Raw genomic sequence first — 21,970 nt, 5'->3', positions numbered from 1 at the left:
TCTTCCACTGTATATGCCCAGTTTCTTCACCTGCAAAATGGGATACTTCATAGGATTGTTATGAGAATTAAATCAGTTGATTCCTATAAAGCACTTAAAACAGTGCCTGGCTCAGGGCCTATTACTTTTAACAAGTTTAAAGATGTATTATTGAAAACTATTCAAGTGGGAAAGAGCATGATCACATAGAAGGAGCAAAAAATAAAAGGGCAACATAGACACTAGAAGGAAGAAAGCAGAGGGTCGGGGGAGAAGGCAGGGACAGAGAAGGAGAAAAGAACAAAAGAATGGAGAGAAAGGGTAAACAGAAGGTCTCATAATCAGACAAAACAGAAATCTTACCCTATAAGGTATTTCTAATATTTTTATGCCCATGTTTTATCCATCAGAGATTGTCCTTGCATTGCTAAGCTTTAAAAAAAATTATATTTGCATCTTATGTATGGCACTGTCAGTCATAAAACCTAACAGCAAATCTTCCTATTAAACCTAAAACTCTCCCTTCCTCCCTTTCTCATGAAATCTCTACAGCAAAAACTACTTGATGACTTGCACCTCCATATAAAATGACTTAAAACCACCAAGAGCCCCAAAATACAACTACTTTTTGAAAAAACAAACAAGAATCATTATGTGAACTGCACTGAGTGCTAAAGAAAAATAATATAAAGTAAGAAACCTGATGAAAATACAAAGCACTTAATGGAAGCAATCCAAGTTCACTATTAAAGTGAATGGGTCTTACATTAAGGTAAAACATGTAAACCAAGTAGAAGAACTTGGAATCTACTTTAGTTGCTGGCATAAATTCCCCCTCTTTTTACTCCAGAGAAGAATATCTTTCACCAACATTCAAAGATTTTTATGATACTCCTGCATTTCCTAAGAAAATGTTGTGTTTGTGTGTTATGGACTTAAAACCTGTATTCCTTAGTTCCTAAAAAGAATCATTTAGAAAGAGCATCTGGCTCTAACAACAACTTGTAAAGACTCATATAACATATTACCAGTAAAAGCACTGAAGCCCCAGAACATTCTTCCTTACAAAGCTGCTCACCAGGAGAAGGAGTTCAAGGTGAAAGCTAATGTGAGATTAGACACCAAAGTAAATTGTGCACCATCTTAACTCCTGGAGACTAGGCTGCAGATCACCAAATTTCTATCCACCACCTTTAGCACACCCAGGGTCCATCACCATTCTACAAGGATCCTGTGCCCCACTAGCAATAAGCATCATCTTCCTTTTCAGAGCCTGAATAATGAAATGAAACCTCAGATTGACTCCTCCGAAGAGAATGAACATAAGACACGAGAACTCCTAAAGAACAATCTATCAGAGTTTCTTAAACATTTTGTGCAATGTATCCCTCTAGTAGCCCGGTAAAGCCCAGAGGTATACATGGCTCAAATCATTTAACAATCCCTGTTGGGACCTTTTTAGTCTCCTCAAAATTCTGACCTCTCCACTCTGCACCTCATTCTTCTCTTCTCTCCTTTCTTATCGAAGAAATTAAAGGTCAGGTTATCTCGCCCTCAGCTTCTGGGCACTAACTCTGAAGTACCCCCAATAAATTGAAACTAATCATGATACCTATAATGTAAATCTCATGTCCTCCCACCTCCTGAGTAAATCCTGTTCTGCTGATAAGTCCCATTCTTCTGAATTTGCATCTTCAGCTTCTCCCTCTCTACTTGTCCTCTGCCATTAGCATCTGAAAATGATCAAGACTTCCTTCTTAAGAAAAGAAGGAAAACATTCTGGAGTATATGTTGCTACACTGCTTTACACTTACCAATCACCTCTTCACTGCTTTTGTCCAGGTCATTAATGATTTCTTCAACCCTAAATCAGGATTACATTTTATTTCTTACCTTACTTATCTTATTTAACCTTGCAGCAGCATCTGACACTACTGTCCATGTCCTCCCTGAAACACTCCCTTCCCATGAGGACCACTCACTCACAGGTTGCCTCCTGGCTCTCTCTCTGTGCCTTCTTGGTCTTCTTTTTAGTTACTCTGTCTTGGCCTAGACCATAAATGTTGCTACGCAGGATTCTATCTTAGGCTGTATTCCTTTTTCACCCTAGACATCCTCCCTAGGTAATCTCATCTAACTCCATGGTTTCTTGTATCACCTAACATACTTTCAAGCCCCAATTTTGGACATCCACCCCAAATTTCTTTTCAAGGTTTCAGACACACACATACAACTGACTACCAAATATCTTCACTTGGATGCCCTGACACCCCCACAGGACTCAAAGTCAACATCTCCAAAAGTGAATTCATCATCTTCTCCCAAAACTTATCCCTTCTCTGCAAATGACATCATCTACCCAGCTTACTGACCAAAGATCTGGTAGCCTCGACTCTTCTTTCTCAGTTATTCCCCATCATCCCATCATCACAAGGTGCAGTTCTTTATACTGCCTATTTAGCACAGGAATGCTACCCATGTTTCTCCATTCACATGATCACTCCTCTAGTTTAGGTTAATACTATTTCTACCTAAATTATCAAAACATTCTCAACTGGTCTCGCTACCCCAATCGTATTCTCCTCCAATCCACTCTTGACACTGCAACCAAACCACTCTATCTAAAAGGTAATCTGGGGCTTCCCTGGTGGCACAGTGGTTGAGAAACTGCCTGCCAATGCAGGGGACATGGGTTTGAGCCCTGGTCTGGGAAGATGCCACATGCTGCAGAGCAACTAAACCTGTGTGCCACAACTACTGAGCCTGTGCTCCAGAGCCCATGAGCCACAACTACTGAGCCCACATGTCTAGAGCCCATGCTCCACAAAAAAAGAAGCCACTGCAATGAGAAGCCCGCCCACTGCAAAGAAGAGTAGCCCCTGCTCGCCACAACTAGAGAAAAGCCCATGCGCAGCAACAAAGACCCAAAGCAGCCAAAAAATAAATAAAATAAATTTATATAAATAAAGTAATCTGATCATTTCTCTCCCCTCTCAGGCTTCTCTGTGACTTGACTACCAGTCCTGTAATGGCTTCTTAAGCCTGACCCAACAATTTCTCTAGCCTCAAAACTTACCACATCCAACTATACACTCTATAATCCCTCTGAATTGACTCTCTTTCAGGATCTTGAAACTGCTCTGCTCATTCTTTACCCTCTGCCACAAACCTGCCTAGGGATCTCCTACCCATTCTGAGATCTCAATCTTTAACTTCCTATGGGGCGCATTCCCTTACATCCTTCTCAGTCTGAGTTAGCTCTTTACACATCTACAGCACCCTGAATCTTCCTGCCACAAATATTTCTCATGCTGAATTATAATCACTTGTCTAATATTCTTTTCTTTCTCCATGGACCAAAAGCTTCAAAATGGGGAATAATCATGACTATGTTGCTCATCATTGTATTCCCATAAACATGCACAATATGCTCAACAATAAGCACTCAATATACTGAATGAACAAACATATGAATGTTGAATTAACTAAATAATAGTATTTATATTTAGAATTTCACTTCAACTTTTAAATTTCAGATCTGGGAATGCACTGAGTCCATGGGAAATGCCATCGAACCCACATATTACTGCTCTATTTCTCACAGGGGTGAAAGTACACGAAAAGACAGTTCTATAGGCATGACTGACATGCAAACACATGAGCTAAAACAGTGAGAATTACCTAACAGCCTCACCCCTATATGTTAAATAAAATAGTAAAGTAAAAAGATCCAAAGAAGAGAATTCCAGTTGTGATTTTACCACTCGGTGGTTAAATAATCTGAGTTATAATTTCTTCACCTTTAAAGTGGAGGTGACACTAACTTCAAAAATTATGAGGATTTAACATGACAAAGTATTTGAAAAGTTCTCTGTACGCCTCAAACCACTATGCATTCATTCATCCACTGAGCAACACTGCGACACTGTTTTAGAAACTAGGTATGCAGCAGTGAACAAAACAAAATCTATATTCTACTATGGGGGTAGACAGACAATAAGAAAATAAATAAGAAATAATAACAAATGTATCAAAGAAGATAAGGGAATTAAAGAATGGAAGATAGAAGCTTTTTGCTGTTTTATACAGAGTTATTAGGAAAGGCCTCACTGAAAAGGTGATTTCTGAGGAGAATCCTGAAATCAAACTGAAAGCCATTAAGGATATCTCAAAGAACATTCAGAGCAAATGTATACAGCAAGTACAAAGGCTGTGAGACAGAAATGTTCCTGACATCTTTAAAAACAGTAAGAAGACTAATGAGAACAAAGGGGATGGTTAAGTAGGAGATAAAGTCAGAGAGGCGGGGGTGAGACATTTGGTGGTGCCAGATCTTGGAGGGTTCTATAGCCAATTTAAGAAGACTGGCTTTTACTCTAAGTAAAATGGACAGCTACTGGAAAGTAAGCACTTTAACATTCAGTAGGGAGGTAATGGCAAATAACAGATTTTGCAATTATACAGGAAAAGATAACTTACACCAGGGTAGCAGCTGTTGAGGTGGTAAAAGAAAACAGATTCTGTACATTTATTTAGTAGGTGACAAAATCTGTTACTGAATCAAGTATAGAGTGTGGTATTATAAAGAGTAAAAGGTGAATCCAATTCTTTGGTCTAAGTAAAAGAAGGATGGAGTTGCCATTAGCTCAGATGAAGAAGACTGTACAGAGCAAATTTGGGTACAGAGAAAAGAAGATCAGTTTTGACCATCTTAGTTCAAGATGCCTGTTTAGACATCAAACTGGAAATTTTTGTTAAAAAATAAATTTATTTATTTATTTTTGGCCACGTTGGGTCTTCGTTGCTGTGAGCAGGTTTCTCTGTTTGCGGTGAGCAGGGGCTGCTCTTCGATGTGGTGCACGGGCTTCTAATTGTGGTGGCTTCTCTTTGTTGCGGAGCACAGGCTCTGGCGTACAGGCTTTAGTAGTTGTGGCACGTGGGCTCAGTAGTTGTGGTGCACTGGCTTTGTTGCTCCATGGCATGTGGGATCTTCCCGGACCAGGGCTTGAACCCGTGTCCCCCGCATTGGCAGGCGGATTCTTAACCACTGCACCACCACAGAAGTCCAAAAATGGAGATTTTTATAGGCTTAATGTGGGGAGAAGACTTAACAAGGGATAAAATACCAGTAGATATAGTCACTGGCTTTATTAAAAAGAAGGAAAACTGAAAGCAAGTCCTACTTAGGAAATAAGTGGAATCTGAAAGGTGACAAAAAGACACTCTAAACAAGAAAGCCTAAGAATATTTGACAAAATGAAAGGGCAGTCATTTCATTATAAAAACAGAAATATCACACTTCCCTAGAGAAGCAAAGCTTTTCCTGAAATTGACTACTAAAAAGATACTAATCTTGAGATTTTATATAGAAACAACTGAGTAATAGAATAGATTATAAGTTTACCACATTCCTAAATATAATAGGGGCTTTTTTTTTATAGCTTTTATACCACCGTTCTTCAATGAAAACTGAGGGCATAAAAATAAGTTACCCTAAGGCTCAGGTAATACTGTCAACCTACTGTCTAGAGTCAGAATTATCTTCTTAGCAGTAATAGCTAGAATTTAACTGGTCAAACCATGAACATCATCCTATATACTTCAGTTTATTTATTAAAAGAAGAGAAGAGCTCTACTAAATGTAAAGGAGTGTAAGAAGAAACTATGTAAAATAAACAAATGCAGTGGATATGGTATTCTAATACTATAAGCAAAAAACAAATTTAAAAATTTATTATGTACAGTTGGTAATTCTTATAACAGTTACCAGAAACATACACCATTTTACTGACTAAAAAAGACTATCAAAACACCAGTTATACATAGAAGATGTTATATTTTGTTAGGACACAGGAATAGTGGACATGAATTCTCTAAGTCATAATGCATAAGATATCAAACTCTTACATTAAAACTTAAAGGACTCTATGCCTTTATCACTAAAGTTCTAAAGACCTTATAAAGTACTCACTTCCTGGCATTTACATCAATATGCAAAAACTTTCTGCCTAAAAATTAGAGTTAAAAAAAAAAAGGAATTACAGTGTACTTCAACCACTGACTTCCCACCCCATAATCACAAAGCTCCACATTTAGAATGCACTGCTATTGGAAAGGGGTTAAGCAAGCAAGGAAGTACATTTTTAACAGATATGATTCTGCAAGGTTACTAAAATTCAAAGAAGGCTGAATGCTGCAAGGAATGCCCAAAGTTTTATAATTATGAAAGTAATGAACTACATCCAAATTTAAATTTGTCTTTTGCTAGTGGCTCCATATGGACTTTAAATTTTGTACATATTTTAAGGGCTCAGTTTACAAGGCATCATAAAGATGATAGAAATGTCCTGTACATTTATTGTGGTAGTGGTTTTCATGGATGTATACAGTTGTCAAAATCATCAAATTATATATTTTACATATACACAGTTTACCGTATGTAAATTGTATTTCCAATAAGGTTAATTTTTTTAAATGTCACAGAAACTAGTTTGAAGGCTCTCTCACTGGCCAAACCTGGCAGTATCAAAATAAATAATAATGGCAATAATAGATTAATACCTAGTGAATAAAAAAGAAACAACTGATGAGTCCACGCTGATTTAAAAAAAAAAAAACAACTGGGGAGAAAGCAAAATTCTTCTCTATAGAAGAATGTCAAATAATAAACAGATGGGATGATGGAATTAGAAAATCATCATTTTGCAACTATCACAGTAAAAACTGATTCAGGCAAAATTTATCTGTGGATGCTTTAACTGCTGAGTGAGTCTGATGAGGAATAAGATATTTACATAGTCTCAAAGTACCTCCCCACAAGACACTTATCAATTAGAAGGAAAAAAACAGTAAACTTACAGTAGCAGCACAGCTTTAACCAAGTAATCAAATTTAACATCACCAGTAATAAAAGACACAAAGCACATGTGTCCTCCATACAATACAATGAGACATCATCATTCTGTAGCCCTATCAGTAAAATATAACCTGAAACTCCAAACTGGGATACATTATACAAAATAACTAGCCTAAACTCTTTAAAAATGTCAAGGTCAAGAAAAACAGAAAGGTTGGGGATCTATTCTAAACAAAAGAAACTTAAATAAATTCTCTGCATGGTCTTGTCTAGGAGAAAAAAATAGCTATGTAAAGTATACTAGAACAATTAAGAATTCTGTATATGGACTGTGAATTAAACAGTACTGGTAATATTAAATATCTTGATTTTGATAACTGTACTGTAGTTATAAGAGACTGCCCTTGTTCTTAGGAAATACACACTGAAGTACTTAAAGGTAAAGGAAAAAAGACCCCCAGATTTTTTTTTTTTTTTTTGCGGTACGCGGGCCTCTCACTGTTGTGGCCTCTCCCGTTGCGGAGCACAGGCTCCGGATGCGCAGGCTCAGCGGCCATGGCTCACGGGCCCAGCCGCTCCGCGGCATGTGGGATCTTCCCGGACCGGGGCACGAACCCGTGTCCCCTGCATCGGCAGGCGGACTCTCAACCACTGCGCCACCAGGGAAGCCTCCCCCCAGATTTTTGAATAGAAATTGAGTAATAAATTAGCAAACGAGGCAAAATGTTAACAATTGGTGGTGAATCTGGATAAAGGGTACTATGGGACCTCCCTATTTTTGCAATGTTGCTCCAAGTTAAAAAAAAAAAGTTTCAAAAAAAAAAATCACTGTACTGCAGTTTAAAGGATGGACCCATAAAGTGAGAGGTAGTGCGCAAAAGTACACAGGAATGAGATCAGAAACAGAAAATTCTTAGAAGTCTTGAGTCTTCTAAGAATATGTATGTAGAGTAATATTAAGTGGTAATTTCTAAAAGTTTTAGGTTTCTCTGTTACAGAATGAGAGGGTGGTACTAGGACTTTGTAGCTCTAAACCTAGATGTCTGTGAGCTTGCTCTATCATTTCATGCCCTATTCTACCATTTCATTACTTGACTCTTTTCAAAGCTCAACACTTTCTTCAGAAGGAGAAAAAAACTGCATAAATCTTTCATGTGCAAACAAACCATAATTATGGATGAGGATAAAAATTTCAGAGAACTTTCTTTATAAGGTTTAAAATGGTAGAACTAAAAATGCATCACAAAAACTTCAGGAATTATCTCAACAATGATTTCTAGATACCTTTTATAAATTATGTTTAATATTACCATCTATTAAATGTAAAATGATTTAATTTTTTTCTCTAAAATTTTTTCCCTCACCATTGAGGACAGTGAGACTTACAAATTGCATTTGCTACACATAACAACCTTATAATGCTTTCCTATTTAATTTCAAAATACTGAAGGTACTGACAAAAAGAAGCAAAAGAAACTAGGTTCAAAACAATCTGCAATGTTGCAAGCATTATGCTTAGAAACTATCTTGCTAGTTCACAGAACAGTCCTCTTAGGTAAAAATTATTATTCCCATTTTGCACACTAAGAAACTACAGTTAAGCAAAGATGACCAAACCACACTCCATGCCATCATGGAGCCCAACATCCTAGACAGATTAAAAAACAGTAGTGTCCACTGGAATGCAATATGAAGTACTAAGTACAGAAACAGTCTGGACAACCTTAAGACTTCATCTCATTGTTTTGAATGATATATAGTTGCTATGGTCTGCAAATTTGTGTCCCTGCAAAATTCCTAGGCTGAAATCCTAACCCCACAAATTAAGAGGTGGGGCTTTTGAGAGGTGATTAGGTCATGAGGGCAGAACCCTCAGGAATGGGATTAGTGCCTTACAAAAGAGGCTCCAGAGAGATCCCTTGTCTCTTCCACCATGTGAGGACAAAGTGAGAAGTCACCAACCATGCATCAGGAAGAGGGCGTCACTAGAAGTCAACTATGCTGGCTCGCCTTGATCTTGGACTTCCCAGCCTCCAGAACTGTGAGAAATAAATTTCTGTTGTTTATGCTACCCAGTCTGTGGTGTTTTGTTATAGCCGCCCTAATGGACTAAAACAATAGTCTTCATATCTTGACATTACACTGTCTTTGAAAAAAAAGGCGATACTGGCAACCCTAAGGTTATATGTCTATACCTCAATATCTGAATCTATCTAACCATTATAAAACTGCCAAATAATACTAGTTAATGCAAGTACAAAACCCTGAACATTCTCATTACACATACTTTTCCATAAAGAAAAAGATCTACTTATCTCTACACTACCACTTATGAATTTAGTTTCTCTTAAAAAAAAAAAAAAAATTCTCCTAAATCCCACAGCAATTCACAGACGTAAAAAAAATTAAATCTAGCTTTGGGATAAAATCTTTTTCAATCGTACTTTTGAATAGTGAACAAATTTAAGATTAATTTATAGGTGAGTCTCTAAATGACAGAGATCACAAAATAATTTAAATGACATTCTGGCTGCACATGGAAAACAAAATCTATTGTGTGAATATAGAAAATAACCAGAGGAAGATTTTTTTTAAACTTCTACTATTTCTGAAGTAGTTCAGCCATCTGCAAACTCTGGGCAAAATTGTATATAAGTAGGTCTTAAGTGGAAAGAAATGAGATAACATAAGTAGTATTGTTTCATAATAAGGGTACTATACATTTACTTCAGGTTGAAGCAGACATTGGAAGGAAAAATAGTAAATTCTTTGCCTAGATATTTAGGCAAATACTCACTTTAAGTCCCTGTCATAAAGTGCTTTTTTAAGGTAGATAAGATAAAGCTCTTAGTTCAAAAGTAAGACTAGAGTTTTAAAAAATACAAAATAAACACTAGATCAAATATAAAGTTTATTTAAATCTATTCAAATTTTTTAAATAGTCTACCTGAATCATCCTGGGCTTCATGAGCTTCACCATCATCTGTTACCTCTAACTCTTTCACAAAATTTGAGGGGAACAGTCCCAACTTGTTGTTCAGGGTTCCACTCCACCAGCCTTCTTCTACCTGAAAGAGTTCACAACTCAAAGATAATAAAAATTTCTCTTAAGTCTTCACTTCCCCCACAGAAAAACTGAGCTATAGAAGTGAATGAGCACAAAGTTAGTGATGCAAAATAATCCCTTTAAATCTACAAGAAAACACAAAGGGAAAAAATATATTTTGAGTAGATTAAATCTGTGTGGATTGGATTAATCGTCTATGGGATTAATCATATATCAATAGCACTTTGCAACACTTAACAACGAGAATTTATGATCAACTGTAATCTATGAAGCAAGTAATTTTCATGAAAGTATCAGATAACCAAGAATAATGTATTAACAGCAACAAGGAGATAGCTCTCTTCTGGAATGTCACTGTTTTAAACACTATGGAGCCTCTGTCTGTAGTTATACATTATTTAAGCATCTGAAAATTTCTGATTTGGAAAAAGTTTTATGAATATAAGAATATAACTTCCTAAATGGCACAAAAAATTACTAAGTAATTTATCTATTTTACTTGAACAGTGAGTCTTAACCCAAGTATGAAAAAGAATCACTTATTTTTAAAAGTCCAGATGCCAGGCTCAACTGAACACTCCCAACCCCAACCAGAAATATTCTCAGGAACGAAACTCCTTAGAAAAATGTTTACATTCACAAATAATGAGGCTTATTATTATTTAATAATAATAAGTTATGAAGTTATTTAATGATATTAATAACTTTTAAAATGTATAATTTCTTCTAAGGATGCTAAGAGGTCTTAATAAGTAAAAATAATTTTTTAAAGAGTAAACTATTTACTATCAAAATTTACTTGACAGCAGTACATGCAATATCATAGCTAGAAAAGGCTCTTTTTTCTGTTTAAAATATTAAAAAATTTTTTTTCATCTCATCACAGTTACAAAGGAAAATTTAATAAGTTATTCATCCAACAGGCACTATGTACAAGTCATGGTGTTAACTGATATGAAAATATTCAAATTTGCACATGAGAAATCTCTGTCCTTGAATAAAACAATCTAAAGAAGAAAACAAACAATGAGCAGATAGTTACAATATAATGTGAGAGGTGTTATAGCAAAAGTGTGAACAAAATGCTGTAGGAGCACAAAGGAAAGGCATATACGAATAAAAAAACGCTCCCCTAAAAGCAAATGGCAAAAGAGCTGGACAGTTAAGGCTAAATGAGAGTTTACCAGACACAAAGCATGTGAAAAATGTGGTACCATAAAAATAAAGGACTTATTAATGGAATATATAGCTGAAATACGAGGTGCCTAGAATACATGCTATTTAAGAGAGAAATATAAGGCAGTAAATATGAAGAGTTTAGAATTTTTAGCAGACTTAAGGAGGCACCAAAGGATTGAGAGTTCTTCAAACCAGGTGTGATGGAAATACGTAGAACAAACTGGAACGGGTACAACTAAGGGAACATCATCAAACTGTTAACTACACCTGAAATCCCAAATTGACAGCAATTGGGTAGTTAGGGTAAATAACTCTATAAAATTCCTATTAATTAAGGAATTCTTAAAAGGCAGGGTAGTATAGTGGTAAAGAGCACCGACTCAAAAACAAATTGTGTGGGTTCAGATTCTGGTGCTCTGCACGCCAGGCATATGAACTTGCATAAAAATACCTGAAACAAGATCACCTAACCCACATGCTCATCTACACGTAATCTTGACAGTCCTCCCACCGATTAAGTGGCAGGCTTTGTCCCCACTCCCTTCAATCTTGCTGGCTTATGACTTTCTTGTAACCAACAGAATGTGGTGAAAGTGATACTATCACTTTCAAGGTTGGATTATAAAAGGCTATCACTGTGTTCACTGAAATGCTTACACTTAGAGCCCTGAACTGCCATGTAATAAGTCCTACTATCCTGAGACACCTGAGAGCCCAATACAGTGAGAAAGCCAAGCCAAATGGAGAGGTTACATAATGGCTTTCCATAGGGAGTCCTGGTCTTTGAGGCTTCTAGACACTAGACATGTCAGTGAAGGAGCCTTCCTATGATTTTACCTGTACCCAACTTTGAACCTTTCCAGTTGAGGCCCCCAGACACCACAGAACAGAGACAAGCCATCCCTCTGTGCCCTATCTGAATTCTGGACCCACACAACTAACAAACCTAACAAAACAGTTGTTTTTTGCCACAAAATTTGGAATGGCGTGTCATGCAGCAACAGTAGATAAGCCAATCACTTATCTCTGTGATTCAGTCTCTTGCTTGTAAAATAGGGGTAAAAATTCCTATCTCCTTAAGTTGTTTAGAAACTTAAAGGAAATAATAAGTGTGAAACACTTAGAATGGTGCTTCAGACATAATAGAGGCTCGATAAACACTATTATTATTGCCACCTGGTAGAAATAAACCAGAACTGCCTTTTGTCTAAACACATTGGAGTTTAACATAACAAGTGATAAATTACATATTAGCACACAAAATCAATCTCAGTGGCAATACATGATATCAAAACATACACTCTGAAAATGGCATCTTTAGCTGCTAAATAAAACTTTAATATTTCTTTAATGGTAAAAGCAGAGATATGAAAGGTTATTTTTTTTTAATATTTTAAAATCTCATTCTAAGATACTAAGATGAGGGAAAGTGCTTTTGGGTTAATATTTGAATGTGATAATTCAAACAAGACAAAACTTTTTAAAACATTCTGCTTTCGTATACCTTTGCTTTGCAAAAAGTAAAAAATCCTTCTATTTTTATGGCTTGTACCTAAAGTGAATTAAGAATCAAAGAAAAGGTTTATATTCTTAGCTACTTAGATTATATTAACTTGAGCTAAAAAAAAGCTTATTTTATTCTTAAAGTCAACAGATACAAATTCAGTACACAAATACAGGCATAGCAAGGATGAATAAAGCTTTATTTCTACAGATAAGACAGCCTTACTTTAAGTCATTAAAGATCCATTTTAAAGTCTGTATCTTAAAATTAAAAAAAAAAGAAACTGGAAAAATAAATTTAACAAATTAATATTCTTACAAAGCATTTTTCTAATCCCCAGAGCATCAATTCCAATTGCTGCTTTATCTCTAAAACATGTTTTTGCCTTACCTCTTCACTAATATCAATAGTATCTCCCACTTTCAGCTCCAGTTCATCCTCATTTTGTGGAATGTATTCAAAGAGAACTTTACACTGACGCTTCTTGGTCTCTAAAGGAGGTAACACAAAAAAATTAAGAAAAATCATGAAAACAAACAGTAGCACCTTTATTTACATACTATGCTTATCGTCATAGGATTTGCATGTATGAATAAAAACAGTACGTGGAAGCACTCTCAACAGCTAACCACAATCTACTCTGGCTGGCTTTCCACCTTGTCCCCACGTTACTATCTCTTCATCCTAAAATAAATTCACACCGACTACAAATAAGGTGGGCTCCCAGCAGTGAAATCTATTTATGTATCTGATCCCACTGATTATACAAAAGTAAAATACCCACTGCTAATTTTGAGACTGGAAACAGAGACAATAAAAGACACTGTTGGCACAACAAATTTATCACAGTCAAGTCCTCCAAGCCAGTGATTTTCAGACTACTTCCTGATCAAAGCTACAGATACTTCAAATGCACTAATTTAAGAGTAGCTGTGTCAAAAAAAAAGACAAAATGCACAAATCCAAAATGTATTTTATCTTCTTTAAGCTCTATTTTCTGACATAAAAATCAAACTCAGGTGAAGGTAAAAATAATTTTACTTTAGCTTTTCAAACAAGCTTTATTTATTCAGACAAGTAATGTTTAGGAAATGTAGGCCTTTAAAAAATGTAACGATTCTTTTTAATGAGTATGAGTATCTTTTTAAATGAGTTAAAGTGAAGAAAGAGTATTAATTAGCCTCCCGCCCCCAAGCATATATATCAATTAGCTTTGAACAACCTAGTTATATTTTTTTCTGTGAAAACACTGAAATTTTATTGATATACTGCAAAAGACATTCACACCAAAATTTACCAAGTATGTGAGCAATTTTAGAAGCATAGAGACGAAAGTATTTTTACCATGCATTTCAGAAATTTCCCCAAAACGTGAAATCAGTACATATTTATACTACAGAACAAAAAAAGTAATTCGTAATTGTTTACATTTCACAAGCCAGTGTCCTATGTCTTATAAAATGCTCTTCAGAACTTCAAATAATAGTAAATGTAAATGTCTGAAAATTGAAATTTAAACATGTACCCTCCTCTGCCCAATACTTTCATTTAAGCTGTTAGTGAACCACACAAGAGAATCAGTATTAAATCTTCTCTGAGAGCAGGTCCCCCACCATTTGTACGTGGGCAACACACATTTGTGCAGCTCTTTTGCTTGCTGTTATTATGTGCAATGTTTTATGAAAGAGACAATACAACTGAGCACACACTGCAGGTGGCCAACAATCTCAGGGAAAGCCAGTGCAGCTCAGGAGGCCTGGCCGCCGAGCCAAAGCCCCCCCACCAGTGGAAGCAAAAGCTGTATCTACAGAAATGGACACCGGATGAGGACATTTAAAAGAGCTTTGCAGAATCAGAACCTTTGCCAGCAAAGACACCAGAACTTCACACTTCCCAAAGAGCCTGCCCTATTTAGCCAAGAAAAAGGAAAATCACTCCCCGTACACTTCATGTGCCAATCAGACACCTGCCAGTTAAACCAACGGGAGTCACGGCAGCAGCAAGGATGCGCTCCTGGCAGCTGTCCAGGCTGGATGCCGCGTCCTCCCACCAGAGGACAGCGGCCTGACCCCGCCCAGCAGCGCTCTGGGCCCCTGAGGCCCCGTGAGGCCCCACAAGGAGCTGAATGTCTTATTTTACAGATGAGGAAACTGACAGCCAGAGGGTGATCCACACCTGCTCACGGGACACAACACTTGACAACAGAGTTTACTTCTCATTTAGGTGGCGGTTTATACCTGGGACATACACAAACTTGGGCACCTGTGCTTTCTGATGTATAAAAAGAATAAAGATCTTGGGGTCAGTCCCAACAGTCATGTCCTATCAATGCTCTCTTTTCCACTTAAAACCTAGTTATAGTCTAATCAAAAGCTTTGTTTTTGTTGTTTTTCCTTTCACACTAGCATAATTCTCCAGAGTCTCTTCTTCCAAAATAATGTGCAAAATTATCTGAAAAGGAATTTTTCATTTTTCAAAGGAAAATCCACATTGGATAAAAACATCTCAACAGCCCCTACTATTGCTATAAAATGTGAGTCATTTATTTAAAAAAGAAAAAGTTTTCATATGATTCCATATTTTTATATGGTTCACTCATAAGTTAAGGCGAGTGCCTATATTAAACTTATCTATTAATTGACAACACAATTAAAGAAATATGGAGATTCTTCACATTTCAAATGGCACATACAATGGTCTACCCATACATATTGGTCAATAAATATTCACTGAATTTCTAAAATGTATCAGAACCTTTACCAAGCAGAAAAGAAAATGCATGTAAGAGTAGAACTGTCAATAAAAGGATATGCAAAATTCAATTTTTTAAAATAACTATAACGAGTATTTCCTTAAGTAAACTCCATATAGCTTTTCAGATCTACAAAGAAATTAATGATAAAGTTTTGTGGGTTTTTTTGTGGTACGCGGGCCTCTCACTGTTGTGGCCTCTCCCATTGCAGAGCACAGGCTCAGCAGCCATGGCTCATGGGCCCAGCCTCTCCCCGGCATGTGGGATCTTCCCGGACCGGGGCACGAACCTGCGTCCCCTGCATCGGCAGGCGGACTTTCAACCACTGCGCCACCAGGGAAGCCCTCAAGTTTTTTTTTTAATCAGTATTTTATAAATAAACCCATTAATAAGGAAGAGGATAAACAAAGTACAACAAAGACAGGGACATATGTTCATCTTTTATGTACCAGTACCACTCCAAGTCCTTCACAAACATCTCCCACACAAAAGGTCATAAAAACTTGTTATACATATCATTTTACCAATGAGAAACAGGAACTCAGCAGTAATTGTCCAAGACTGCAAGAAAGAGGCAAAACTAGAAGACACTCACTTCTGACTCCTAAGCCTTTTATCTTCCCACTGTATCAGGCTGTCTCCTTTACAGATTAGAGTGCTTTAACAAAGCTCATGCACTCTAGTCACGTTGGATCCTTACTCCCTGAAAATACCATGGACTTACTTATCTCCATGGGTCTTCCAAGGGCTGCAATTCTAACTAGAATAGAAGGCCATACTCCCCAATCTTTACGTAAATGATATGTCCTACCTAAAGAAGAGCTTAAATACACCTTGCTCAATGACTCCAGTATAGAACTGCCCTTTCATTTGAATCTTAACTGCACATTATATATATCTCTAGTATGGTTCTTAATAGTATAAAACACTATAATAATAATTACAAACATTTATCGAGCACTTCTTATAATATTTACTTAATGTGTTAATACCTCTAAAACCCTATGAGGTATAATCATTACTATCACCCCTGTATCACAGTAACTTGATGTTTTCCTCTGTTAAACTGTGAGTTTTGAATCATTATCCATACCCAGCTTTATTTGGCAGATTTGACTGTCCATACTAACATTGCTCTTATGGTCTTCATACCCACAGGTATTATGGTATTCAACACATAAATGTCAAATAACTTCAGAAAAACCTTTTAGAAATATTTTATATTTTTTGAAAAACAAAACCAAATTGTGTGAAATTACACACTAAAGTGACCTTCCTTGTTGTTTCTACTAAAACAGAAAATCCTGTATTTTCAAATGTAGGTCATCAAAAATGGCAAGTATTTCATGGTTCTAAAAAATAGATCTAAATATTCAGATCAAACAGAGTTCTTAAACTGTGGAACTATTTCTTATTGAAGGATAGTTTTAATTTTTCCAGCAAATGCTAAAATAAAAAGCATACCACACTCAGAAGCTGGGAGGTTGAATGCTAAAATTTCAGAGATAGCAACAAAAAGATTTCTGATCCATTTTTGGTTTCATTTGGTTCTGGAAAGTATATCTTCAGATTTTATTATAGCATTTAAAATTTTCTAATATAAAAAAATATTTTTTTAATCAATTTTTTCTCCAGTAAGCAAAGATAATCATCAAGAGTTAAGAAACATTAAGACTGAGCCATTTGCTACATGGCTGAATCTTCTTTAAAATTTTTTTCTTATTCTCAGCAATAAAAAAATCATATTACTTAGGCCATTAAGTGAAAAATTCAAGCTATTCGAGATTCTAGCTATACTGCTGATATACCACTTAAGATAATCAAAATCTTAGAAAACATGATCGTCACAGTCACGAATAAAAAAAAACTCATGTGCTTAGGGATGAAGTATCATGTCTACAATATACTTTCAACTGATTTAGTTTAAAAATGTATTTATACATGTATATAGAGATAAAGCCAATATAACGAAATGTTAACAGCAAGCTTAGGTGAAGAATATACCATGTTTACTGTACAATTATTATTTCAACTTTTCTGTAAGATTTTAAGTTTTTCAAAATAAAATACAAAATCAAAACACCCTACCCCATTCATTTATTTGAGAGGCCACAGCTGGGGAGGAGTCATTTGAGTGAGTCATTTTCCCCTTGTAAGTCAGAATATTTTAATGTCAAAGAGCAGAGCCTGCAATAATATGCCCCCCCTTTTTGTAATGTATGCTGTAAAGATGTATAGTCAGTGGCCATATTTTGATGATATTCAGAACTTTCATTATCTTCTTCAAAAATGACTCAGAATTGGGAGGCATGCTACCAATTGTTCTCTGAGAATGAAACACTCTGTAGATTAGCATTTTAGTCAACTAATTTTTCATGTATCATTTTTTTCTGTATAACTACTAGTGATCTATCAGTATCAATCTAAATGTATCTTTTACATTCAAAACAATTATTAACTAGGTGAAAAATCACTTCTGTAGCATGAGTTCCCACTAATAAGGAATACAAAGTTACAAGCACTGATGTCTTCCCTCACACATGCCTTAAGTAGATTCACATCTGGCATCAATTTTTTTCCAAAAGTAAAGTGAAATATCTACTAATATTCCATACTGTATGTTATATAGAACTGTGATGCTGAAAGATGTCATTTATTAATGCAAGTAAACTACACCATTATCTTTGTGCCTGATTTTACAAGGGTCTCAGCAGTAATGTCATTTGTACATGTTTTTGCTATGAGAAGTGTAAATAGGTTCTTTTCTGTAACTTTAGCAACTTATTGCAATCAACTTTATCCTGAAAAATTTTCTGTGCTCACTCTAGAAAATACCTGTCTTACTAAAGAGGATATCATAGTTAACTTACACACAATAGCAAAAGTTTCAATGGTTTTGTGACTAGACTTTGCAAAAAGGCCAACACTTTTTGGCTTTGGAGACTAGAGAAAAATAGCTAACAATTCCAGTCTCCAGATATCATACTATCTATTTGAACTTCTCCTTTTAGTTGCTTAGACAAAATTCAACACACATGCAGATTCACCTGTCTTGGCACACAAAGATTTGAAATGAACCTTCACAATGCAGGCTTTATCATTACCAACCTTAAAATGTTTTTTTTTTAAATATTAATGGTATTGATTAAAAGGGTATATACTATTATTTAACATTACAATGAACGGCTTTTGAATAACTGATCTATTCCATAAATTAAGGATATGATTCAAACTAACAGTAACAAAAAAAAAAAAAAATCTGATAAAGAAAAAAAAAATTAGCTGCTTTTCCTGGAAAAGTAATCTGAAAGCAAAAACAACCTGCATCCTGTTTTAAATGTTAGCTAGCACCAAATGACCAATTCAGTCTTTGCAGCACATGTACTTAAAAACAAATTATGGAGGATCCTTAGGAAAAAGCCTAAGCCTCCTGGCACCAACTATATAATGGTTTCTCTTTCTTACAGGAAAATGAATTATGACCAGGGTTCTCAAGGAAGGTAAAATTTAGAGTCCTTTCCCATTAGGAGACAAAATAACCTTGATGTCCTTTGTCCAGCCTCTACTTAAGATGAAATTTGTCCCTTTATAGCTCAGTAAAGCTAAAGAAAGTAGTAAATAAGTTTTACAACAGAGGTCACAAATAACCCTTTTGTGGGTCTAGAATTCTCCTTGTGCATAGAAATTCTATATAGAGATTCACCTGTAGGATGTGGAAATACTGTTATCTATCCCCCAATCCCCAAACAGAGTTAAAGAGTCGAGGACAACTAGAACTAGTAAACTGCCCACCCTCAGGCAGTACGCTGACAGCAGTATGGGTAATATCTAAATATTGTTTGTACATTGCATTTACTGGGAAACAAAGAACACCTATAACCCTTTATTGGTCTGTCTCAGTGTCATGAAACCTGTTTTTTATGAAAATCTGTTTTCATTTTATGAAAATAATCCAAGGGTGATATAACCCAGAAAGTGGACGTTTCCCCAAATTCATAGACAGTAGCACAGAAAGTAACAGGTTGAGATATGAGGACAATATAAAAATCATAAATAGGCTTACATTTGTGAAATGTATGTAAACAAAATTTCTTTATATTATAGACTACTTGGCACATAAGGCATTTTAGTACCAACATCAAGCACAAGGGACCACAACATCAAAGACACTGATCGAAGATAAATGTGGTTAAATACTCATTTATAACATATTAAATCAAATTGAACATAGTAGTCAGTATTCAGTCTCTCAAGGGGCTGCAGGTTGACTATGTTAAAACACTATCCGCTCCCATAAATGTAGTACTTCTTTGTATATGTTTAATGCTTTTTTGAGTAACAGTCTTTCCAAGACTAAGTTTTTGAGAACAGCAATATTACCAGTCTTTTTTTCTTACAACTTTCTCACCAGCAGTAAAATAAAACTCAAGAGTTTAAGTGATCTAAGGTTGTAAGACAGACTCAAATTCATGTCCGATTTTAAACATGGTGCTCTCTCTCTATGCTAAACTGTTCTCTTAACATATTTACACTGAATACTTAAAACGCACTCTGCTGGGCCAGCCACCTTGGAAAACTGAATGTACATGTTCAGATGGCTAACCACTAAAGAAAACGTTTTATCAAATGCTTACATCTATACTGCTTAAGGATGAGCATTTTAGCATCCCATTAAATAAATGATATTAAAGTAAATTTAAGGCAAAGTGTTAACTATTTAATAGAGTGTGTAAGACTAATAAGAAAACAATGCCTTATATCTTAATTTCCAATCCCTACAGACGGCTGTCGGCAGCTCATGCTGGATTACCAGATGAAGACTGAATACATGGGCCAATAAGTAGTAACATGAGAATAAGCAGGAAGTTTTTGTACTCTGTTACAAAAGGTTGAGCTAATTTTTCTTACTATAACTTATGGACTGTTATAAAACAACATTCTCTTTTGATTTAAATAAACAGGAAAAAAATTATTTACATACTCTTCTTAATGTTTTTGATTTGTGGATGTGGCTGAATTCCTCCGGCTAGAAGTCCATAGGTGCTTATTCGTTGTACAAGACTTGCTACATTCCCTTGCCTTTCCCGTTTGATGGGCAAATTGTCATCCTTGGATTCTGTCTCTCTCTTAATTTCCTACAAAAGGGGAAATCAGCAAATAGGCAAATTAAGTTGTATTTTATTAAATTCTCAAATGTAAAATACCAAAACCAGGTACAGTGATTATTATATAAAACATAATATCAACAGTTTTCAACCTTTTTCTCTGCCCACACATATCTAAAGAATATAACACACTTTGGTAACAATGACTTATTAGGAGTTTAAGTCTTATCAGAACTAGAGATAGAGGTAAACCAAGTGAGGCTGAAACACCACCTCTATCCCAACACACAAAGAAACCCTGTAATCATAAACAAACAATAAGACAAACAATAATTCTAAGTCAGGGAACTGGGCAAACTTTTTCTATAATAGGCTAGATAGTAAAATATTTTAGGATTTGCAAGCCATACAATCTCTGTTGCAACAATGAACTCTGCCATTTGTAGTGCAAAAGCAGTCATATACTTAAATGAATGAACAGAGCTATGCTCCAACAAAATTTTATTTATGAACACTAAAATTTCAATTTCATATAATTTTTCACATGTCATTAAATACTGTTCTTCACTCAAATTTTCCCAACTATTTGTATAATTCTTAGCTAGCATTCTCAGCTCATGGACACTATAAAAACAAGTGGTGTTTAGATCTGGCCCATGGGCTGTAGTTTGATAAACCCTAAGTCATAGGTCTAACAGAAGATAGGTGAATCTTCATGAAAAGAAGTATGAAGTTTTATTGGAAGACATAAAAGAAGACATATGAAAGAGAAGTCATGCCATGTTCAGTGACTGAAAACTCATTATCATAAAGATAGCATTTTCCCTTAAAACTGATGCAATGATACAATGCAACTGAATAAATATATCACAGATTTGGGAGAGCAATTAAAAAAACTGGTTCTAAATTTGTAGAGAAGAATGAAAGACCAAGAACACCCAAAATACTTCAGTGAAAAGAAAGTGAGGGGACTTTTCTTTTAACCAAGATATAAAGAAAAACTGTATGATACTATAAATTAGTGTGTACTGGCCTATAAACAGACATACTGATAATGAAACAAAATAAAGAGTCCATAAACAGACAAACTTGATTTACAACAGGCAAAAAGTGAGGGGAAAAAACTGAATCTTTTTTTTTTTTTTTTTTGGTACGCGGGCTCCTCACTGTTGTGGCCTTTCCCGTTGCGGAGCACAGACTCCAGACGCGCAGGCTCAGCGGCCACGGCTCACGGGCCCAGCCGCTCCGCGGCATGTGGGATCTTCCCAGACCGGGGCACGAACCCACGTCTCCCGCATCAGCAGGCGGACTCTTAACCACTGCGCCACCAGGGAAGCCCGAAAAAACTGAATCTTAAAACACATGGTGCTTATAATGCTCCACATTTAGGGAGTAGGGAGTGAAACTGGATTCCTACTTCACACATTTGATATTAAAATTAACAGTTTCCGTTCATTAAAAGTAACCATGGAAAATAAAGCAAATCACTAACCAGGAGGTATTTTTCACATATAAAGTTAACAAAGAA

The 21,970-nt window shown here is 35.8% G+C and overlaps 1 protein-coding gene across 1 annotated transcript in view; it reads right to left on the bottom strand.

Moving 5' to 3' along the window:
* The window catches only part of CD2AP (CD2 associated protein), a 106,927-nt gene that overhangs the window by 44,695 nt on the left and 40,262 nt on the right, over positions 1 to 21,970 (bottom strand). Inside the window, exons 3-5 of the mRNA XM_032649586.1 lie at positions 20,319 to 20,472; positions 12,976 to 13,076; positions 9,783 to 9,903 (exon numbers count right to left, since the gene is read on the bottom strand). Of these exons, the coding sequence (XP_032505477.1) occupies positions 9,783 to 9,903; positions 12,976 to 13,076; positions 20,319 to 20,472 (376 nt within the window). The remainder of the gene's footprint in view (positions 1 to 9,782; positions 9,904 to 12,975; positions 13,077 to 20,318; positions 20,473 to 21,970) is intronic.

Source organism: Phocoena sinus, chromosome 11 (genome assembly GCF_008692025.1).
Source record: "Phocoena sinus isolate mPhoSin1 chromosome 11, mPhoSin1.pri, whole genome shotgun sequence".
In the NCBI taxonomy this organism is placed as follows: Eukaryota; Metazoa; Chordata; class Mammalia; order Artiodactyla; family Phocoenidae; genus Phocoena; species Phocoena sinus.
This window is presented reverse-complemented; position numbering and strand designations above follow the sequence as displayed.